Source organism: Castanea sativa, chromosome 5, assembly GCF_040712315.1.
Source record: "Castanea sativa cultivar Marrone di Chiusa Pesio chromosome 5, ASM4071231v1".
NCBI lineage: Eukaryota > Viridiplantae > Streptophyta > Magnoliopsida > Fagales > Fagaceae > Castanea > Castanea sativa.
Window position 1 is genome coordinate 16208713 of NC_134017.1, and position 17239 is coordinate 16225951.

A 17239-nucleotide genomic window follows, 5' to 3' on the forward strand; every position below is an offset into this window, starting at 1 on the left:
TTATAAAAGAAGGTAGGCCCAGAGACTCTCAAGCAGGCCCACTAAAACTTTCAGCATCACGTGAGGTGAGATAGAAATGATGACGAAGGACCCCAAATCCGAAATAAAGAAAAAGGGAAGAAAATAGCATAGGACAATAGGACCCTTTTACAACAGAAGCAAAAGGACAAAAATATTTATCTTATCAAAAAATATATAAAAATATATATTTAATAATCAAAGGTGGCTTTGGCCTTTTAATTTAAATAAGAAAGGAATATTTTAATATATAAAATATATGCGGCAAAATTAAAAAATTAAAAATGAAGCAATAACGTTGTTAAAAAAATGCTATCATTAATATAAAGAATGTCTTCTCTCATTTTTCGGTCCATTTGATATTTTAACTTATACGAAATAGCATTTTTATAAATAACCTTCACCAACCGGAATAACTTTAATTAAATATGATATAGTCATATAAGTTTTAAGTTTAGTTTAGTTAAACTAGTACAAATTTTTATAGATGTATAAGATATGTAGTTCAAATCTCATTTACACTAAAAGGATATTTATTAATATCTTCACATAAAAGTAAAGTGCATTATAATGAAACAAATATCATTAAGTTTACCTCTTCAAAGAGAGAGAGAGAGAGAGAGAGAGAGAGGTCATTGCTAATTTCAAATTTAATTTGCTTGTGTGATTCATTTTTTTTGGACGAGTGACAAACTTTCTTTATTACTTTGTTCAAATTTCTATGAAATATTAGTTATAACTTAATTTAAAAAGTGGTAGAAAACACACATACCAAAAACAAACAAACAAATAACAATAAAAGTTGTTGCTAATTTTCTTGTTATTAAAAAAGGCTGCAAATTTTATTGACAGATTTTGGCTAAATTGGCTAAAATTACACCATTAACATGTGGAAGAACATCTTATATCCACACCAAGAAGTCATTGACATGTCTAGCATGCAAATTTAATCGGGTGAGTTCATTTTATCTTGACCAATGACAAATTTTATTTATTACTTCACTCGAATTTCCAAGAAACATTAGTTATAAGTTACCTGATGTAAAAATTGGTAGAAAACACACACAAGAAGAAAGAAAGAAAAAAAAAATTGTTTCTGCAATGTTGATTGTGACTTCCATGGCCATATATGATAAAGGAATAAAGCAAGATTTTAGTCTTCAAGTCTCATTTTTTTTTTTTTTTTAATCACAGCTGTAAGTAAAAGTCGTGACCCCTCACTAACCTGGCCAATTCTTTGCCATGATGGAGATGATGAATGACACTTGTGCTGTAAAGGAATTGAGCAGAAAATAAAAAACAAAAGCATATTAGGAAAAAGCAAACATTACCTTGATGATTCTCGTCATGTCGGCGACGTTTAAGACATGCCATCATTGCTTCTCCCTTATGCTTTTTTCCCTTTAACAAATACACACAAAATCATATAACCAAATAACATACACAAACTCACAAACTTGAAACTTGAAACATTGTCATATATACTACTGCTTAATTAGCTTCACTCACCACCACCCTCCTTAGTCCTTATGGCAATGTCACCTGAACATATGTCCGAAAACCCAATTGATTTCCGTGCCCCGCCACCTTCTCCCATTGCCAGTGGCCGAAGATCTACCGTCACAAATGAAGACATCCTCACTGAATTCCTCGAGCACTCGCTACGTGTCCCGGACCTTGTCTTGCCTGACAAGGCCTTTCCCCGCCAAAAGTTCATCGAAAGCCCCCCTGTTATTGATCTCCAATCCTTGGTTTCCAAGGAAAGTGATTCAATACCAAAGATTTTGGATTCACTAGCTGGAATTGGGTGCTTTCAGCTAGTGAATCATGGAATTCCAGGTGAAACTATACGTGCAGCATTGGCGGCTGCCACCGGGGTTTTTTGGGTCCCGCCGGAGAAGAAGGTGGCGGTGACGAGGTCGTTGGAAAGGCCTTATGGGTTTGAGGAGGGTCATGGAGAGGAGGGTGAGAGTGATTTGAGTGAAGAGTTTGTGTGGTGTAGAGATGAAGGTTTGAAGTTGGAAATGGAGGGAATTTGGCCAGTTGGGTATTCAAATTTCAGGTAATAACTGCTTTTTCTTAGTGGAGTTTGGCATTTCTGGTCATTATTTTTGGCTCTATTTCTTAAATACATCTCATCTCATTAATTATCTAAATCTAAAAAATAAGACACAGTTAATGCGTATAAATGAATAAGGCCTATCACGCCAAGAGTTTTATAGTTCAATAGCATTGTTTGATCACTTTTATTAGAAGATCCAATATTCAAATCTTCATTCATTCATTTTAAGATTTCATTTATTCCCCCCCCCCCCCCCCCACCCTCCAATTGTGACAAACAAAAATTTACAAATTTGTTGTTAGATAATTAGATTTTGAAGAAATAGTTTTCAAATTGCATACTTTGCCTATTGTTTGTGCATTTGCAATCAATTGGAAAGATAAGGTACCTCAAGAAGTTGGCACAAGTTGTGCATTCTTCTCTCTCATGCGGCTGCAAGAATTGCATTAACCCCTGCAAGAAGTTCAATTTTTGTATGATGTTAAGTAAATAATATTCATTCTACATGTTAGAATCGAATTTGGCTGATGGACCGGTGTCTAATATGACAAAATGATGAAGCCTTTAATCATACTAGAGTTTTAATTATGAAATTTCTTAATACAAATGGGGACAAAAAAAAAGAGGAGTAGTAATTGCATAAAGCGAAAGTGATTTTGAGGTGCAAGCTGAAAAAGTGAAGCAATACAAGCCATAATGATTTTGCAATTGGTTTAACCCCACTATGATTTACATATATCTAAGAGAAAATCCTGTTCTACACGGTGTGTGTAAAACACACTCTGTATAACAAACACAGCCCTTTATCTAAATACAAGGGCCCATGCAATAAGGATGTTTGCCATTCATTTTCTTAACACTGACGCATGCACATAATTATTACTTGACGCATGCAAATTGTGGAACAATGTCTTATTATGCCAAGCTTTTTTGTAATCTGCAGCCAGAAAATGGAAACACTTTTACTGGATATAGAGAAGGTTGCCGAGAAAATTCTACTAGCCCTTTGGGAAAACTCTCTAAGAAAATCAGAGTATGGAAATGAAATGACACAAGAGCAAGAAGTTGGATCAGTTTGTTGTCTCTACAAGCATAGCAGAAATGTTCCATCTGATCGGTGGTATGATGTGATTAGGATGCTGATAAAGGGCACTGATTACTCTCATGCCTTGTGCTTGCATTTATGTGAGGGGTCTTCAGAGTTTCATGTTTACTCCAAGAAAGGTTGGGTCTCTTTTACCCCAGAAAAAGATGCCCTCATTATCACAGTTGGAGACCAAATCCAGGTAAATTTTTTGGCTGTACATTTGGGTTATTAGAATGAGTGGAACTTTAGTTTGGAGACACAAACCAAGGTAGGCCTACCAAGCAACAAAAGCTTGTAAATAATAAATTTATCTTGGCCATAAGAGCTAGCTAGAGCATGAAAAGACATCATTTGAGCCGTTGACATAGCATAAATTCATTGCACAATTCTTAGATTGCAGCCTAGAAGGCCATTTGATGGAACATGATGAAAATTGAAAATACACTGCTACTGCTGACAGATCCGCCCTTTCATTATTTGATGCTTTATTTGTACAGCTTCTTTCATCATGCTGTACTATAAGTCTATAATGGTATTAAAAATACTAACCATGTCACGTTGTTCACTTCTTACTACTATTATTACGGTTATAATTAGTGGTAACCCCCAACCCATCATCATGACTAAAAAACAAACCTTGTTTTACAGCCATTTTATTATCTTAAACTTTTCTGGATACTATATGGACATGGGCTAATCATAACATAGGAAAGATTTTTTAACTAGTGGGGAAAATGATGACAATTTATATGAATCTTTCCCACTGTAAATTAACATGGATATTTCTATTTTAGTAATCATATTTATGTTCCTCTCACAGGCATTAAGTGGTGGGCATTACAAGCATGTGATAGGCAGGCCAATCTATCAAGATGAGAAAGGGGACACAATATCAATGGCTTTTCTCTGCTCCCCTCCAAGTTCCACCACCACCACCAGCCACTCTAGAACCAACAAGGACAAGACCATTTCATTGGGTCAACAAGCCTTGGCCGCTTTAATTTTGACTCTTATATACCAATTTTTCGTTTACATTTGTAAGAAATTTTGAAGTTGTCATCACTCATCATTCCATCAATCAATGATTTATACATATAGTCAACTTTGTTGTTTTACTCCGTCAGGGGCGGAAAAAGTTTTCCTTTCAATAAATGAGTTTGTATTGGATTAGGGGCCTAAACCAAAACTCGACAATGGGCTTGAAGCATGGCCCAAAAACTATCGATGAAGCTTTTGAGAATTTCGCCTTATATTATGCCTTGGGCCTAGGTTAGGACTGGCAAGGATTATGGAATAGCCTAAAACATATCCTACAACAAACACGTTACCACAACAAAGCCTACTGCAATAAAAAATAGCCTAGTAATAAAATATTCTAGCGGTTAAGTATTTAAGCTGTAAAATGGGACAGAACTGAATAAACCTCCAACCATTAATTATTTCTTAAATTAAGGAGAGTGTCTACATCTCCAAAATCATCATCCATAGGTTCTAGCGAGAAAAGTCCTCCAATATAACAATATGAGGGAAAAACTCTATAGTAGCAATTACATTGTAGCCTTCAATAGTAAAGGAGTAAACAAACACTATGGGTTCCATTATAGCAAGTAATGGAGAAAGCTTAGTGTAAGATGACGGGGGAGACAGATTCTAGCTAGCGTAGCAAGATCATTATCATGCCAGGGTATGCTCATGAAGATAGTATATGTAGTGAGTAGTGAGGGTCATTTTGGAAGTATAAGTAGTGAGAGAGAATATTTAGCAAAGTTGTTGGGACTTTCTGCTGGGGGATGAATTAGAGCTTATGAGTAGAGGTGTGAGGGGTATTTGTGAGCTAGGGGCTAAAGAACTTAGTTTCTAATTTTGAAACTAAGAACTCAGAAGCTCAAAAACCTCACTAAAAGCTTAAGAAAATTAAAGAGAGAGGAAAATAGAGAAGTTTATGAGAGAGTTGTTTTTTTCTATTGGTGTGTCTTAAGGTGTTGGTGGAGAGCTCTATTTATAGTTGAGTTTAAGGGGGGGGGTTTAGCAAATAATTTCTGCCAAAATCATTCTCAATCTTCAGAGAATCCTTAGAAAATCATTCCTAGGATTTGGCCAAGAATGGTATATTTAGCTTTAGAGTGTTTTTGTTGTTTTGGACAATAGCAGCTGGAGTTTCGACTTAACATTAAATGCTAGATTGTCCTCAGCCAATGGGATTAGAGTATGAATTAGGCTAATGATCTTGGTTGTCTGCTGCTAATATCAAGGCTTCCTAGGGCAGATTATGTCACCCTAAATCAGGTGTCAATCTTGGAGCCCTCTGCTAGAAACTCTGCTTGAGATCTCCTTTGTGCCCTCCAAACCACATTTTCCTAAGTTTCCCTATTAGGGTTCATGTGCTTGGTTCATGAACCAAAAATATACATTTTTGGCACGGTGATAAGCTGTTTATAAGTGATTCCAGAAGCTTCCATGGTCTATTCATGGCTGCCCCTTGTTCCACGACCGATTGTGTTCGAGAAGAGAAAGAGCATGGCTAGCTTCAGTCTCACAGCTTTATGTCTTGTCAGTACAACTTTATGCCACATCAGTAATCATGAAAATCAGCTTGCCAAGGAAGGGTGTAAGCTTAGCTGGACACGTGTCCCCTTCTAATCTAATTTGACAAATTGAAAATGATGGTAATGGGCCCCAGCTGTCAACTTATTTGTGCTAAAACTTGACTAGTGGCTAGTCTAACCACTTTAGTTATTTAAGTGAGCTTTGGGCTGTGTTTGATTTAGCAGTAATTGATATTTGGAAAAAATTTTACACCATTGATGGTGTTTGGTGTCTCAAGAAATTACGGTCAAACTGAAAATACATTCAGTTGGCCATAAAATACTCCCCCTTAAAGTGTAAAATGTTTTACACTTTGAAATTACCTTCAAAGCATTTCCACTCCTCGCAAAAATCCTCTCCTCACTCACACTCTCATCACGCACACCATGCCCAAGCTGAAGGAATGAGAGAAGTACCACTGGTGAAGCCCAGAACCAGCCATTGACCCACGGCCCCGCCATCATGCCTGCAAGCACTACCGCCATCGTGCCTGCAACCCAACTCCACCAACCCATCTTCCTCCTTTCTTTTTACTCAAGACCCACATTCTCTAGTTGAGACCTGGGTTTTATGGGTTGTTCCCATTTGTAGTGTAGTGTTTTTTTTTTTTTCTTTTCATGATTTGGTTGAGGTAATAACAAAAATCTGTTCTTGGGTTGCAATTGATTTGTTTTTGTATGCCAAAAATTGAGAATTGTAACTGATCCATTGATTTGATCAATCAATCCATTGAAAATTATAATTAAATTGTATTAAAGTTATTTTTTGACATTTTCTCTAGAAAATGTTTTACATTGGAGAACCAAACACCAGAAATACTTTTCCGACGTATTTCCTAGAACACAACCAAACAGATGAAAATGTTTGTCTTTCCATAAAATATTTTCAATTGAAAATATTTTACATGGAAATTATTTTACATGTTGCCAAACAAAGCCTTGGTTATTGAGATTAGCAGATGGGCTGGGCTGTTTTGGCTGGGCCTTGTTGTTGGGCTTCTTTGGGCTTGTTCATCCCTACAAAATGAGTGGTTTTGTCATGGGTAATACACATGGGCTTTTAGAGTTTCTTATAGAAGAAATAAGCATAGTTCCCATAAATTTTGTAGAAGACATAGTTTTGAAATATGGGTAATATGTCATAGGTAATTTATGTTTCCCATGAGTTAGGGAATTTAATATGGCAAAATATGTTTTTGCCAAAGAATAGCTTTGAGCATAATATAATTCTTTTGTCAAATAATATTTGCGCTTTGTTAGAGTAATTGTTTGCCCAATAGTTATGGGTTTTTTGGATAGAATGTGTCAAAATAGTATTTGAGCTTTTTTGTAAATAGTTGCCAAAAAAATATTGGGCTTTTGTAGATAATTGCCAAAATAATATTGGATTTTTGTAAATAGTTGCCAAAATAATATTGAACTTTTGTAAATATTTGCCAAAATAGTATTTGAGCTTTTTATAAATAGTTGCCAAAATAGTATTTGGACTTTTTGGAAATAGTTATCAAAATAGTATTTAGGCTTTTTATAAATAGTTTGAGATTTTGTAAAAATATTGTCGTGTAGCAACGGGCTTTGTAAGAATATCGTGTAGCAACAAACTTTAGGGTGTCATGTAGCAACAAGCTTTAGAGGTTTCGTGTAACAATGGCCTTTAAGATGCCGTGTAACAACGGGCTTTACAAGTACTATGTAGCACAGGGCTTTAAGGTGCCGTATAGCAGCAGGCTTTAAGGTGTTGTGTAGCAACGGGCTTTAAAGAGAATTTTGTTAGGCATTTTTTTATTTTGCCCACAAGGTAAATGAGTTTGGGTGTTTATAGAGATGGCATAATTTTGTGGCCTAATTTTGATAATGGTATGAGAAGTATTTATGTAGGCCCAAGTTGGGTAATATAGGAAATATTTGTAAGAGCCCAAGTTGGGTAACATGTGAGAAATAATAGGTAATATTTGTGAGGGCCCAAGTTGGGTAATAACATGGGGAAATATTTGGGAAGTATTTGGATAAAATGTTGGAAATATTTGAGTCCCAAAATAGTTTATGAACTTGTATGGGTGCTTTTGTAAGCGGGCCAATGAAATTAGGACCTGAAAAATTGTACCTCAACATACACTAACAAAGAAATGTCACTTGCTATTGTTTAACCAGGAAAATTGGCCAGGTAACAAAAGTTGTTCAATATAGATAACGTAAGTACTTGGTTGGTTGTATTGAGTTTAAACATCACCTAGTGTCTCATGGAGCTAGCCAAGGCAAAAGAGTAACTACTAATTAGATCCTTTAATCAGAATAATCACTAGACTTCAATTGTAACCAAGTACCTAAATTGGCCTGGTACGAGTACGAACTTTGGGATAGGAGGCAGCCACTGATGAAATTGAGGCATCACCATGGTTCAATGATAATGAGCCATCTAACTTGGTCACAATTGAAGAGCCAAAAGCCTAGAAAATAGTTTCTAGCCCTCTTCTAGACATTGATCTAGGTCGATAGCATGGTCTAAGAGGTCCATGACAATAGCAGATTCATACACATGTGGAACAAAATAACTCCCTAGTTTTGATCAGAAAAATTTAAAAGAAAAAAAAAAGGGTTAGTAGTTAATTTGCCTATTCTGTTAGTATAGAGGCTTACAATAAGTAATATTCAAATAGTCTTAGATGATTATGCACATCAACCTCCCACACTAGCACCGCCCCATTCATTTGGTTCCATAACCGCATAAAAGATGTACACAAGTTAAAAAGGAAATTTCATTCCTTCTTGTAATTCAATGATGGGCTGTGAATAATATTGTGTAGACCCTGCTTCAATATCCATAGGGGACCGTGAATAATGTGTTGGCCTGCTACATATCCTCCCAAGCTCAACTTTTTCCTGGTTTGAGGCAAATGGATTCAGGCAGAATTAACATATATAGTTTTCACACAACCAAAAATCTATGGCAATGATCAGATACAAAAATACTTATTGAAAGTTTCACACACATGCACACACATAAGTGAGAGAGGGAGAGAAATTTAAACAATGTAACTTGCCATATATTACCTCAGTGTGATCATGGTCATAGCGGACAACGAAGATGCACCTGCAGCCCTTACTGTCATTTTCATGTGGCATCCTTTTGATTTTAACAATATAGGCATCACAGTAAACCGCATGATGTTCTCTTTCCTGTGAACAAGCCGTTGAGGCAAAAAGAGAAGATATCTGTAAAATCTGGGGAAAGTTTTTGACTAACTAACAAGCTCCCTCCATTATTTCCTTCCCAAGTTAAGTAGGACTGATAATTATGAAACTTTGTTGTTCTAGACATTTGAATATCTGATGCAGAACACAAATGGGATATAGGAAATGAAAAAAGTAACAAAAGAATAAATCCTAGGCTTCACCACCTGGGGGCATTAGCATCCCCTCTAAACAAAGAGAACAAAGGAGGAGACAAATTCTCAACTCATTATAATAATTCTATTCAATATCATATCCCCTTTTCACCATTACAGGAATACTAGTTAAACAGGGTTTAGGGATTGCACTAATATAGAAAATACCCAATCAAATCCCTTAAAACCCTTAACATTAAAACCCCATTCAAAATTTAAACTCATAAACAAAATTAATTTCACATTCAAACATAAAATCTTAAATTATTTTAATGCTCCCTGCATCAATATCTAAGAGCTCATCATTTTGAAAGCATCACGCTTGTTTCGACATGAGGACCCATGATTGTAAGTTTGTAACACATCTTATGGATCATATCCAACAAACAAAATCAAATAAAAAAGCATACGGAAAAGATTACCTGGAAGCATAGCACAAGATCTCCAACCTTCACCTTATGACAGTCAGAGGCTTCTAAAGGAATAGACCGCTCTCGCACTCTGTTTTTTACATTCACCCATTCATCATCCTCCTTACCAAAGCCAGCATATCGTACACGAACTTCCTGTGATATATAACACAATTTCACACCTTTACATAGATTAGCCAATATCCTGCTTTATGATCTTGATTTGTTCCACAGTATATCATATCACTATAGAATTGCATGCAATTATTTGACAGATATTAATTTTGTGAGGACATGATTAATCCCACACAAGATGGGAGTTCAACAAGTGTACCTTTTTGCATTGAGTATCTATGCTATAACCTAATTGAAGAATGAAGCTATTTTTTGTTATTCCAACCTGATTTTTTGTTTTACTAACACTTATCCAGATAAATTGTATGTGCAAGAGAGAACAGTAAATATTCCGAGAAAAAAAAAACCTTGATAATTTTACAATCTGAACCACAACATAAGAGACCCCTGACAATTGGATTCCTATTTCCCACAGGTAATCATCATTCTTTTGCACCAACAGGATAGCTTATCAATATCAGCTAGTAAGATATACAGTTATACAAACACCTCTTTCTTTTCCCTCTTGAAGAGAGAAGTTAGTTATGCTAAATGCAACAAGAATCAAATTCGAAGAAGAAGAAGAAGTAGAAAACAGACAAATGCAACAAGAACCAAATTGAATAAATTTATCTCTAGATTAGCCTCACTCATATTATCCTAAATTCAAATCAGGTTAAATACCAATGAGGATTCCAGACTAGCTCTTGCTTGAAATAATCCAAGTGTCTGTAGCTCATGAAGCATATTTATGCAACACACTACAAAGCAGCCTGTTTTATTTAGCACATAGATATGGAAGAGTTTTTTTTTTTTTTTTCTTCTTCCAAAGATATTAATCATTGAAAGGGACCTATTTTAAGAAAAGTTTTAGTATCCCTAAAATATATAACAACAAAGATGATGATGAATCTTACAAGTTCGCCTGTATGAAGAACCCTATAACTGAGGAACGAAGCAACATCATACCTGGAAAGCCATAAAAATGTTAGCTACGGTTACTATATCAATTCAAAGGAGATTACAACATTCACAACCAAGATTATATATTTTGAAATTGATTCCATCCTAGCTGTAAAAATAATTGTGATTTTCTTGAGTTTACATTATAACATCATGGAAACTAGAATTCTGGGAACCACTACTACTTGAATCTTTTTGAACTTTTCAAGTTTTTTAACGGAGTTGTATCAAAGAAAGAATCTATGCTTTATTCTGAATTAATTAGCTTTCAGCATGAAATCCTAGAAAAAACGTTGCAAGTGCAAACAATAAACTATCTTAGAAGATCTGTTGGCCTATTAAGTCGTGAATTCATACACAAAGTATGCTAAGTGATGTCAATTCAACTCCAAGCAAGGTAGGAAGAATGGATTCATGCTTCAAAGTTTGGGGATAAGGGAAATAGAGATTGAAGCTGGTAATGATTTAGAAATATTTAAAGGTAATAACATACATATAAGCAAGCATGCATTAAAAAAAGGGTAAATATTTAAAGGTTATAACATACCTATAAACTCATACCAGTGATTGAAATAAAGAATATTCAAGCAAAAGCTCCATGTCATTTTACAAGATATTATAAATCCTTAACAAACCTTCACTTGTCCACAAATGTAATGTTTAACCAAAACCATTTCTTTCTTAATGTTATCTTACTTTCACAACTTCTTTTTACTTTTACAATACATTTTATAGTTTATATTTTCCAAGTTCTGAACTAACGGCAAAGTGCAACTCATTGTTACAGCATCAAGTGCTCATATTTCACCTTTAGAAACATATTGTACACATCATCATGAAATCTTTAATGTCAAAATATAAAGAAATAGTATCAGCATGAAGTTTGAGCTTTGTAATTATGTTAACACATGGAACAAGCATAATATTCTATAATTTTATATAATCTATATATGAAATATACACATAAGAAGGTAATGCGAAATTTGTTTTATTCTCTTACCTAATTTGAATTTCTTGGAAGGAGGAAGACAAACTTTATATTATGTAAATAGCAGTAGTTAATTCCAGTTATCATTTCATATTGACATACCTACTATACTTGATTTTGAGCAATTTCAGGTGTCTTTAAGAGGCAAAGTCGGAACAGGAGGGGCTACTGCTTTAGTGGGACTCCATTACAACCAAGGTAGTCAAAGGCAAAAGGTGACCTTAAGGCGCCAAGGCCTTGTATTGCCCGAGACGTGAGGCGACAAAAAGGCGCTAGTTCGAGTAAAGCAAGGCGCCAAATTCTTAATATATTTATTATACATATAGAATTTAAATCATACATACATAGTGTATTGAAATATTGTAATGAAGTGTTTTTCAATGTGTTGCACGAAGAAATTATGTCTATCAAATTATTTCAAAATAGGATTGACATGATTTAGACTCTATTAGTTATTCTAACAATAAGTTTTACAACAAGCTTCTATATAAATTAATTAATCTAACAATAAGTTTTGCAACAACCTTCTATAAAAAATTTAAAATAAAAAAACACCTAAGGCTCTTGCCTTAGTGCCTTTTTCATGGCTTAAGTCATCGCCTTACTTGCCTAGGCTGTAAGGGCAAGTGCTTCACTAAAGGCACCTCACCTTAGAGCCTTTAAGGTGCCTTAGTGGTGCCTTGCCTAGCCTGGGTGACTAGGCGAGTGCCCAGCTCGCCTTTGACTACAATGATAACAACAATTATAGGTTTTAAAAACAAGTATAACTACTCACAGAGAACAATAGCGTATAAGGATATTGAATTTGCAATCCAGATTTGTGAAGTTTAATGTTCATATTTTAACTGATATATCTTGGGGTAACCTGAGCAAATGTTCCGAGAATATTATCCTGTTTATCATTTCTTATAAACAGCAAGTGGTCTATGATGCCCTCAATTATAGCAGACAAATTACCCATGTAAATCCAATGACCAACCTACCTAAATTCGATGATTTCAAGTTGGGCACATTAGAAGGAAAAAAATCAAGAAACACTTCTCAACATATTTAAATATTACTAATTTAGGCTGTAACCTGATTAATGAACATGATACACTCTTCTTCTTTTTTCAATTTTAATTGAAATCAGATTGGACTACCTGTCACTACCATAATATGCCCAAACCCTTAATAGCTAAACTTACATTCTTCATGCATCTAACCTCCTCGGGATCTGGAAATCCCACAGAATTACAAGCATTACATACATAAACAGAAAGTGAAGGAACACATAAGTATTGTGCTTCTTTGCATAAAGCAGTTTTTTGAATATACATCTTTCTTACTCATCAAAAAAAAAAAAAAAACACAAAGTTCTCCAGCAAAAGCCATTACAATCAAAAGGCACACTGAAGTAACGATTTAATGCCGTTGATTTATGTTTCTAAACTGGTTCCTGTATAATAAAAGGCATATAATGATGCCAAACCCTATGCACGAGTATTTTAAATTTTATATGCTATATTGCTTTGTATAATGAAAAGTATATATAATGCCAAATCCTATGCATGAAGATGTACAAGTGTTTTAGAAGTTATATGCTATGTATAACACATAGTACATATTTCATATAGCTAATATAATGTATACATTTCAAGATAAGGTTTTGAATTTCTCAATGAAAAGATGCATTCTCACCATGCATTATCTTTCGATGATTTAGCTTCATACCTCAACTCTGAAAGATCTGAGGCCTTTTTAACTGCAATAAAAATTGTTATCATAAGCTTCTCTAGAAAAGTATAATTGCATTAAATTACATGAAATATTCCAATTTTACCACTATAAACAAATTAGTTTATTGAAAATGCATTTTAAACCATAGTAGACCTCCATGGCTTGACATGAGGATAACATACAACATTAACACAACAATTAAAGTGGCCAAAAATATGTTGCACTAGGTATTGCCAAAAATAATCCCTCCCAGATGGTTGTTGAGTGATAAACAGTAGCAGAAATAATAAATACAAAATACTGGATAAGACATGGAGAAATAGGAAGAATACTTAAAACAAACAAAATAGTGTATTTTTACTAAGATAAAAAGAAAAGGAAAATTATATAGCACTTACACAGTTAATTAAGATGATTATAATACAAATAAAATATATTCGAATTTGAACCAATTAAATCAATTTGCAAAAATGCAACATCACTTATACAACCGCAGAACCAACTTAATCAGTGCATTAAGAGATTGGTACTCAAAATACTTAGAAAAGGGCCAGAGTAAACTTGTGAGCTCCTTTTCATAAGCTAAACAATAGTTCCCAAGTTGGGGCCAACATGTTGGTAAGGTACTCAGTTTAGGTTGTTGAAGCACCAGGCAATTATACGTGACCATGTATCAGCACAAATTTTCAAATATTACAATCTATCAATTAAGGCATGGGCACTATTGAGAATGAACCCTAAACCACCCTACGTTTACATGCCACACCTGAATTAACATACTATGACAACTTTTGTCAAGCTTTAGGCAGATGAATCCACATCAAGTGATTTATCAGATTACAACATTTTTGTTTTGTGATTAGCTTTTCTTCTAATCTTTGTTATGAATTCGGTGATATGACAGCATAGAGAGAACTAATTTTTACTCAACAGCGAGTGATATTTTCTGTTGATATTGCAGTAATCAAACCAAAATATAGTTTTGTGATAAATCAAACAACTTATTTTTCCTGATAATTTTTTTATATGTAATCACTATTTGAGCATTGAATCTCAAATCCCATAGAACAAGTATTGAACATAATAATTATCATGACTATCTTGTCAACAGTTCCACCCGTGCTGACAAACAAATTGACCTTTAGAAGTTGAACTTTGAGGGGCATTGCTTGAAATAGGTGCATCTGAATGATCAATAAATAATTTCAGGGCACCAGATGAGGGAGTAGCTTTATCTTGCAACTGTTCTTGTTTGTTCAGGAACCAACTCTGCACCTACAACACAATGAGAACGATATAGTTATAAGAGTTTCAAAAACAAAGAAAATTGGTAGAGTTTGAATTAAAAACCTGCTCCCATTTTATGGCAGATTTTCCCTTACGACTGGCTGAGTGACTGCAATGATAAAGCAAGCCAAGAAAAATATATGATATGAAGATTAGTTAAACCCTTTTATAAGGAAGCACATAAGGGTGTTTCATTGAATTAGGCTTTAGTTAAGATATGAGTGAAATGGAAGTTCACCTAAAGCTGGTTGCAATATCTTGGCAAAACTCCTGACCCAGTGATTGTTCCCCTACATCCTTGAATATTTTCCCCATTTCTTTGATCTTTGAAAGAACAAAAAATAATATTAGAAGTTAAACAAAAAGAGAGCAGTGTAATGGTAATATTTAATATAAAAATGCAAATTAAATGAACATAATGTCATAATCTATTCCAACCACTGGGGTTCAAATTGCCCCCCCCCCCCCCCTAGCTCCACCCCTCATAATCTATTCCAACTACTCGGGTTCAACTAATCTCAACATTTGATCTAAGGGTGCCAATTTCTTTGCAAAAACAAAGGAACATGCTCATTTAGCCCGTATAGGAAGAGTTTTGCACACTCTGATAATTGTGATGTTTTAGCAAGCTTTGATCAACCAAAAATTAATCCACACCACATCCTCTTTGTTTTAGAAAGTATCAGCTGGAAAACTAATCTCATCACCACCAGAAGCAACATAATATGTATGAAGGAAGGTCACACAATTTAACCATTTAACCATATATTGATCAGTATAATGAACAAATCATACCAATGCTAAAATATAAGATTTCAGTCTTTCAGTTATTTATGCAAATCTTACACGATGCTCTGACACAGAAACATGTATTGCTCAAAAAAGAAGTTTATAATCATCTATATAAATTTCCACCAAAAAATGTAACAGAATTACTAAATCATCAATTTTTTGGAAGAAAGATCGTCTCTTCCCCCTTTGTTAAAATAATTAGCTAGCCATCAAAACTTTGATGCTAGTGAAAGTGGAAAGTAAAGTCCGTAAACTACAATTAATTTCCCTTCTGATAGGAGTGTCAGACTAATCAATACAAACATATGTACCACATGGTAACTAATATCCTTTAAAGAGTAAGGATCCTCTTTAGTGTTGCACTTGCCCATTGATGTCCAATGTACAAACAAAAGTCATATTTTGTTGTACCATGCAAGCCTGTAACTAAAAAAAAAAATTAGTGCATCTACCTACTGAGTCCCTAACTGATAATCTTCCCCCCCCCCCCCCCTAATAATTTGATAGTTGGGGAGGGATGATTTGAACCTGATCTCTCCATTGAAAACACTATAAGGTGCCAACCAGTTGAGCTAAACGGCAAGTCCTATCCCGGAATCTTCCTTCATTTGTTTCAAGAAAATTTCCCTTTTCTTCTTTAGAGTTGCAAGTACATTAATGCTAGAAAAACGCCCTCTTCCTCTCAAACAAAATAATAGTTTCAACCTTTAACCTTGATATGCTGCAGCATAATTGACCACTTGAAAATCTTAGATTAGTGTATACTATACCTAAAAACACATCCCCTATGATTGTTCTTCCTTTAAAGGTTGCCACTTGCCACCTACCCAAGCTTATAAAGCCTCCTCAGCCTAGTAGGGAAGGCCTAAATCAAAACCCATCTTCATATAAACTAATATCAAACCACCTAGCCAATCACCCACCAAAAAAAAAGAGGGTCTTTCATTAAAATTTGTTAACAGGCTTGGTGATGCTAAAGTTCAACGTTTGGTAGCAATATGCAAACCAGGAAGCTTAGATGGTTGAGATACAAAGTTGAATTGGGCAGCCAAGTAAAACACTCAAATATCATAATACAAAGCACCCCAGTATATAAAAAAAATTTAAAAGAAAAAAAAAAAGCAACCATTCGTATCATATAAAAGGGAAGCTAGGAAGGTGTTTACGGCTAAGTTGTTAAATTTCCAGCAGATTAAGATGAAAAATGACAGACCCATCACTGATAAAACAAAGAGAAGGATGACTCTACCTCAGCAAGAGTGAATTCAGAGAGAGAATCTTCCAAATCTTTTGAACCAGACCACTCCATTGTTGAGAGATTTGTAAAGCAGAAACAGAGAGTTAAATGTTGTAAATGAAAAATGACACTGTTATAGTGGTTTTTGCATAGGGAAACAACACTTATGTGTGTCAGGCGGCATAGGCAACAACGTATATGGCATCATATTACTTCAATACCCTTTAATCCATTTTTACCATCTTCCTTGCGATGATTTATCTCTTTCCATCCTATGTTTTTAACGTTCATCTTTATTTTTATTTCCGGGCGTTTAAATTTTACATCTTCAAATTTTAGAATTTAAATTTTACATCCTAAAATTTTGAGGTATTTAAATTTTACACTTTAACATTTTAGAATTTGAATGATATCTTTTAAATTTTAGAGATGTTTAGATTTTAAATTCTAAAATTTGGGAGTATTTAGATTTTACTTCTTGATATTTCAAAATTTTTGGGTATAAAATTCAAACACCCCCAAATTTTAGAAGGTAAAATTCAAATTCTAAAATATTATGGTGTAAAATCTAAACACCCCAAATTTCAGGAG

General features: G+C 34.4%; 2 protein-coding genes across 3 annotated transcripts; one reads left to right on the forward strand and one right to left on the reverse strand.

Annotated features, from left to right (window-relative positions):
- The first annotated feature begins 1457 nt into the window (after positions 1-1457).
- On the forward strand, positions 1458-4415 carry LOC142637072 (1-aminocyclopropane-1-carboxylate oxidase). Its single transcript, XM_075811363.1, has 3 exons — positions 1458-2080; positions 3024-3366; positions 3988-4415. The coding sequence occupies exons 1-3, from the start codon at positions 1548-1550 to the stop codon at positions 4216-4218; spliced, it is 1107 nt and encodes a 368-aa protein (XP_075667478.1). The 5' UTR covers positions 1458-1547; the 3' UTR covers positions 4219-4415.
- A 3758-nt stretch (positions 4416-8173) lies between these two features.
- Positions 8174-16869, reverse strand: LOC142633592 (protein SAWADEE HOMEODOMAIN HOMOLOG 1-like). Of its 2 annotated transcripts, none has more exons than XM_075807837.1 (9): positions 16661-16869; positions 14858-14943; positions 14683-14728; positions 14472-14607; positions 13294-13357; positions 10580-10631; positions 9561-9704; positions 8804-8929; positions 8174-8632 (listed from the first exon to the last, which is right to left on the reverse strand). In XM_075807837.1, the coding sequence occupies exons 1-9, from the start codon at positions 16718-16720 to the stop codon at positions 8495-8497; spliced, it is 852 nt and encodes a 283-aa protein (XP_075663952.1). In that variant the 5' UTR covers positions 16721-16869; the 3' UTR covers positions 8174-8494. The 2 variants fall into 2 exon arrangements, with proteins under 2 accessions (XP_075663952.1, XP_075663953.1); XM_075807838.1 differs by having other exon boundaries at positions 13327-13357; positions 16661-16842.
- Positions 16870-17239: the final 370 nt, after the last annotated feature.

Bases quoted from the DNA above. Each gene is read 5' to 3' on its own strand.
- LOC142637072 (XM_075811363.1), top strand. From the start codon at position 1,548: ATGGCAATGTCACCTGAACATATGTCCGAAAACCCAATTGATTTCCGT. The intron at 2,081-3,023 runs GTAATAACTGCT...TGTAATCTGCAG, and splicing joins GTTGGGTATTCAAATTTCAG to CCAGAAAATGGAAACACTTT. The intron at 3,367-3,987 runs GTAAATTTTTTG...TTCCTCTCACAG, and splicing joins CAGTTGGAGACCAAATCCAG to GCATTAAGTGGTGGGCATTA.
- LOC142633592 (XM_075807837.1), bottom strand. From the start codon at position 16,720: ATGGAGTGGTCTGGTTCAAAAGATTTGGAAGATTCTCTCTCTGAATTC. The intron at 14,729-14,857 runs GTGAACTTCCAT...TTATCATTGCAG, and splicing joins GATATTGCAACCAGCTTTAG to TCACTCAGCCAGTCGTAAGG. The intron at 8,930-9,560 runs GTAATCTTTTCC...GCTTGTTCACAG, and splicing joins ATCTTGTGCTATGCTTCCAG to GAAAGAGAACATCATGCGGT.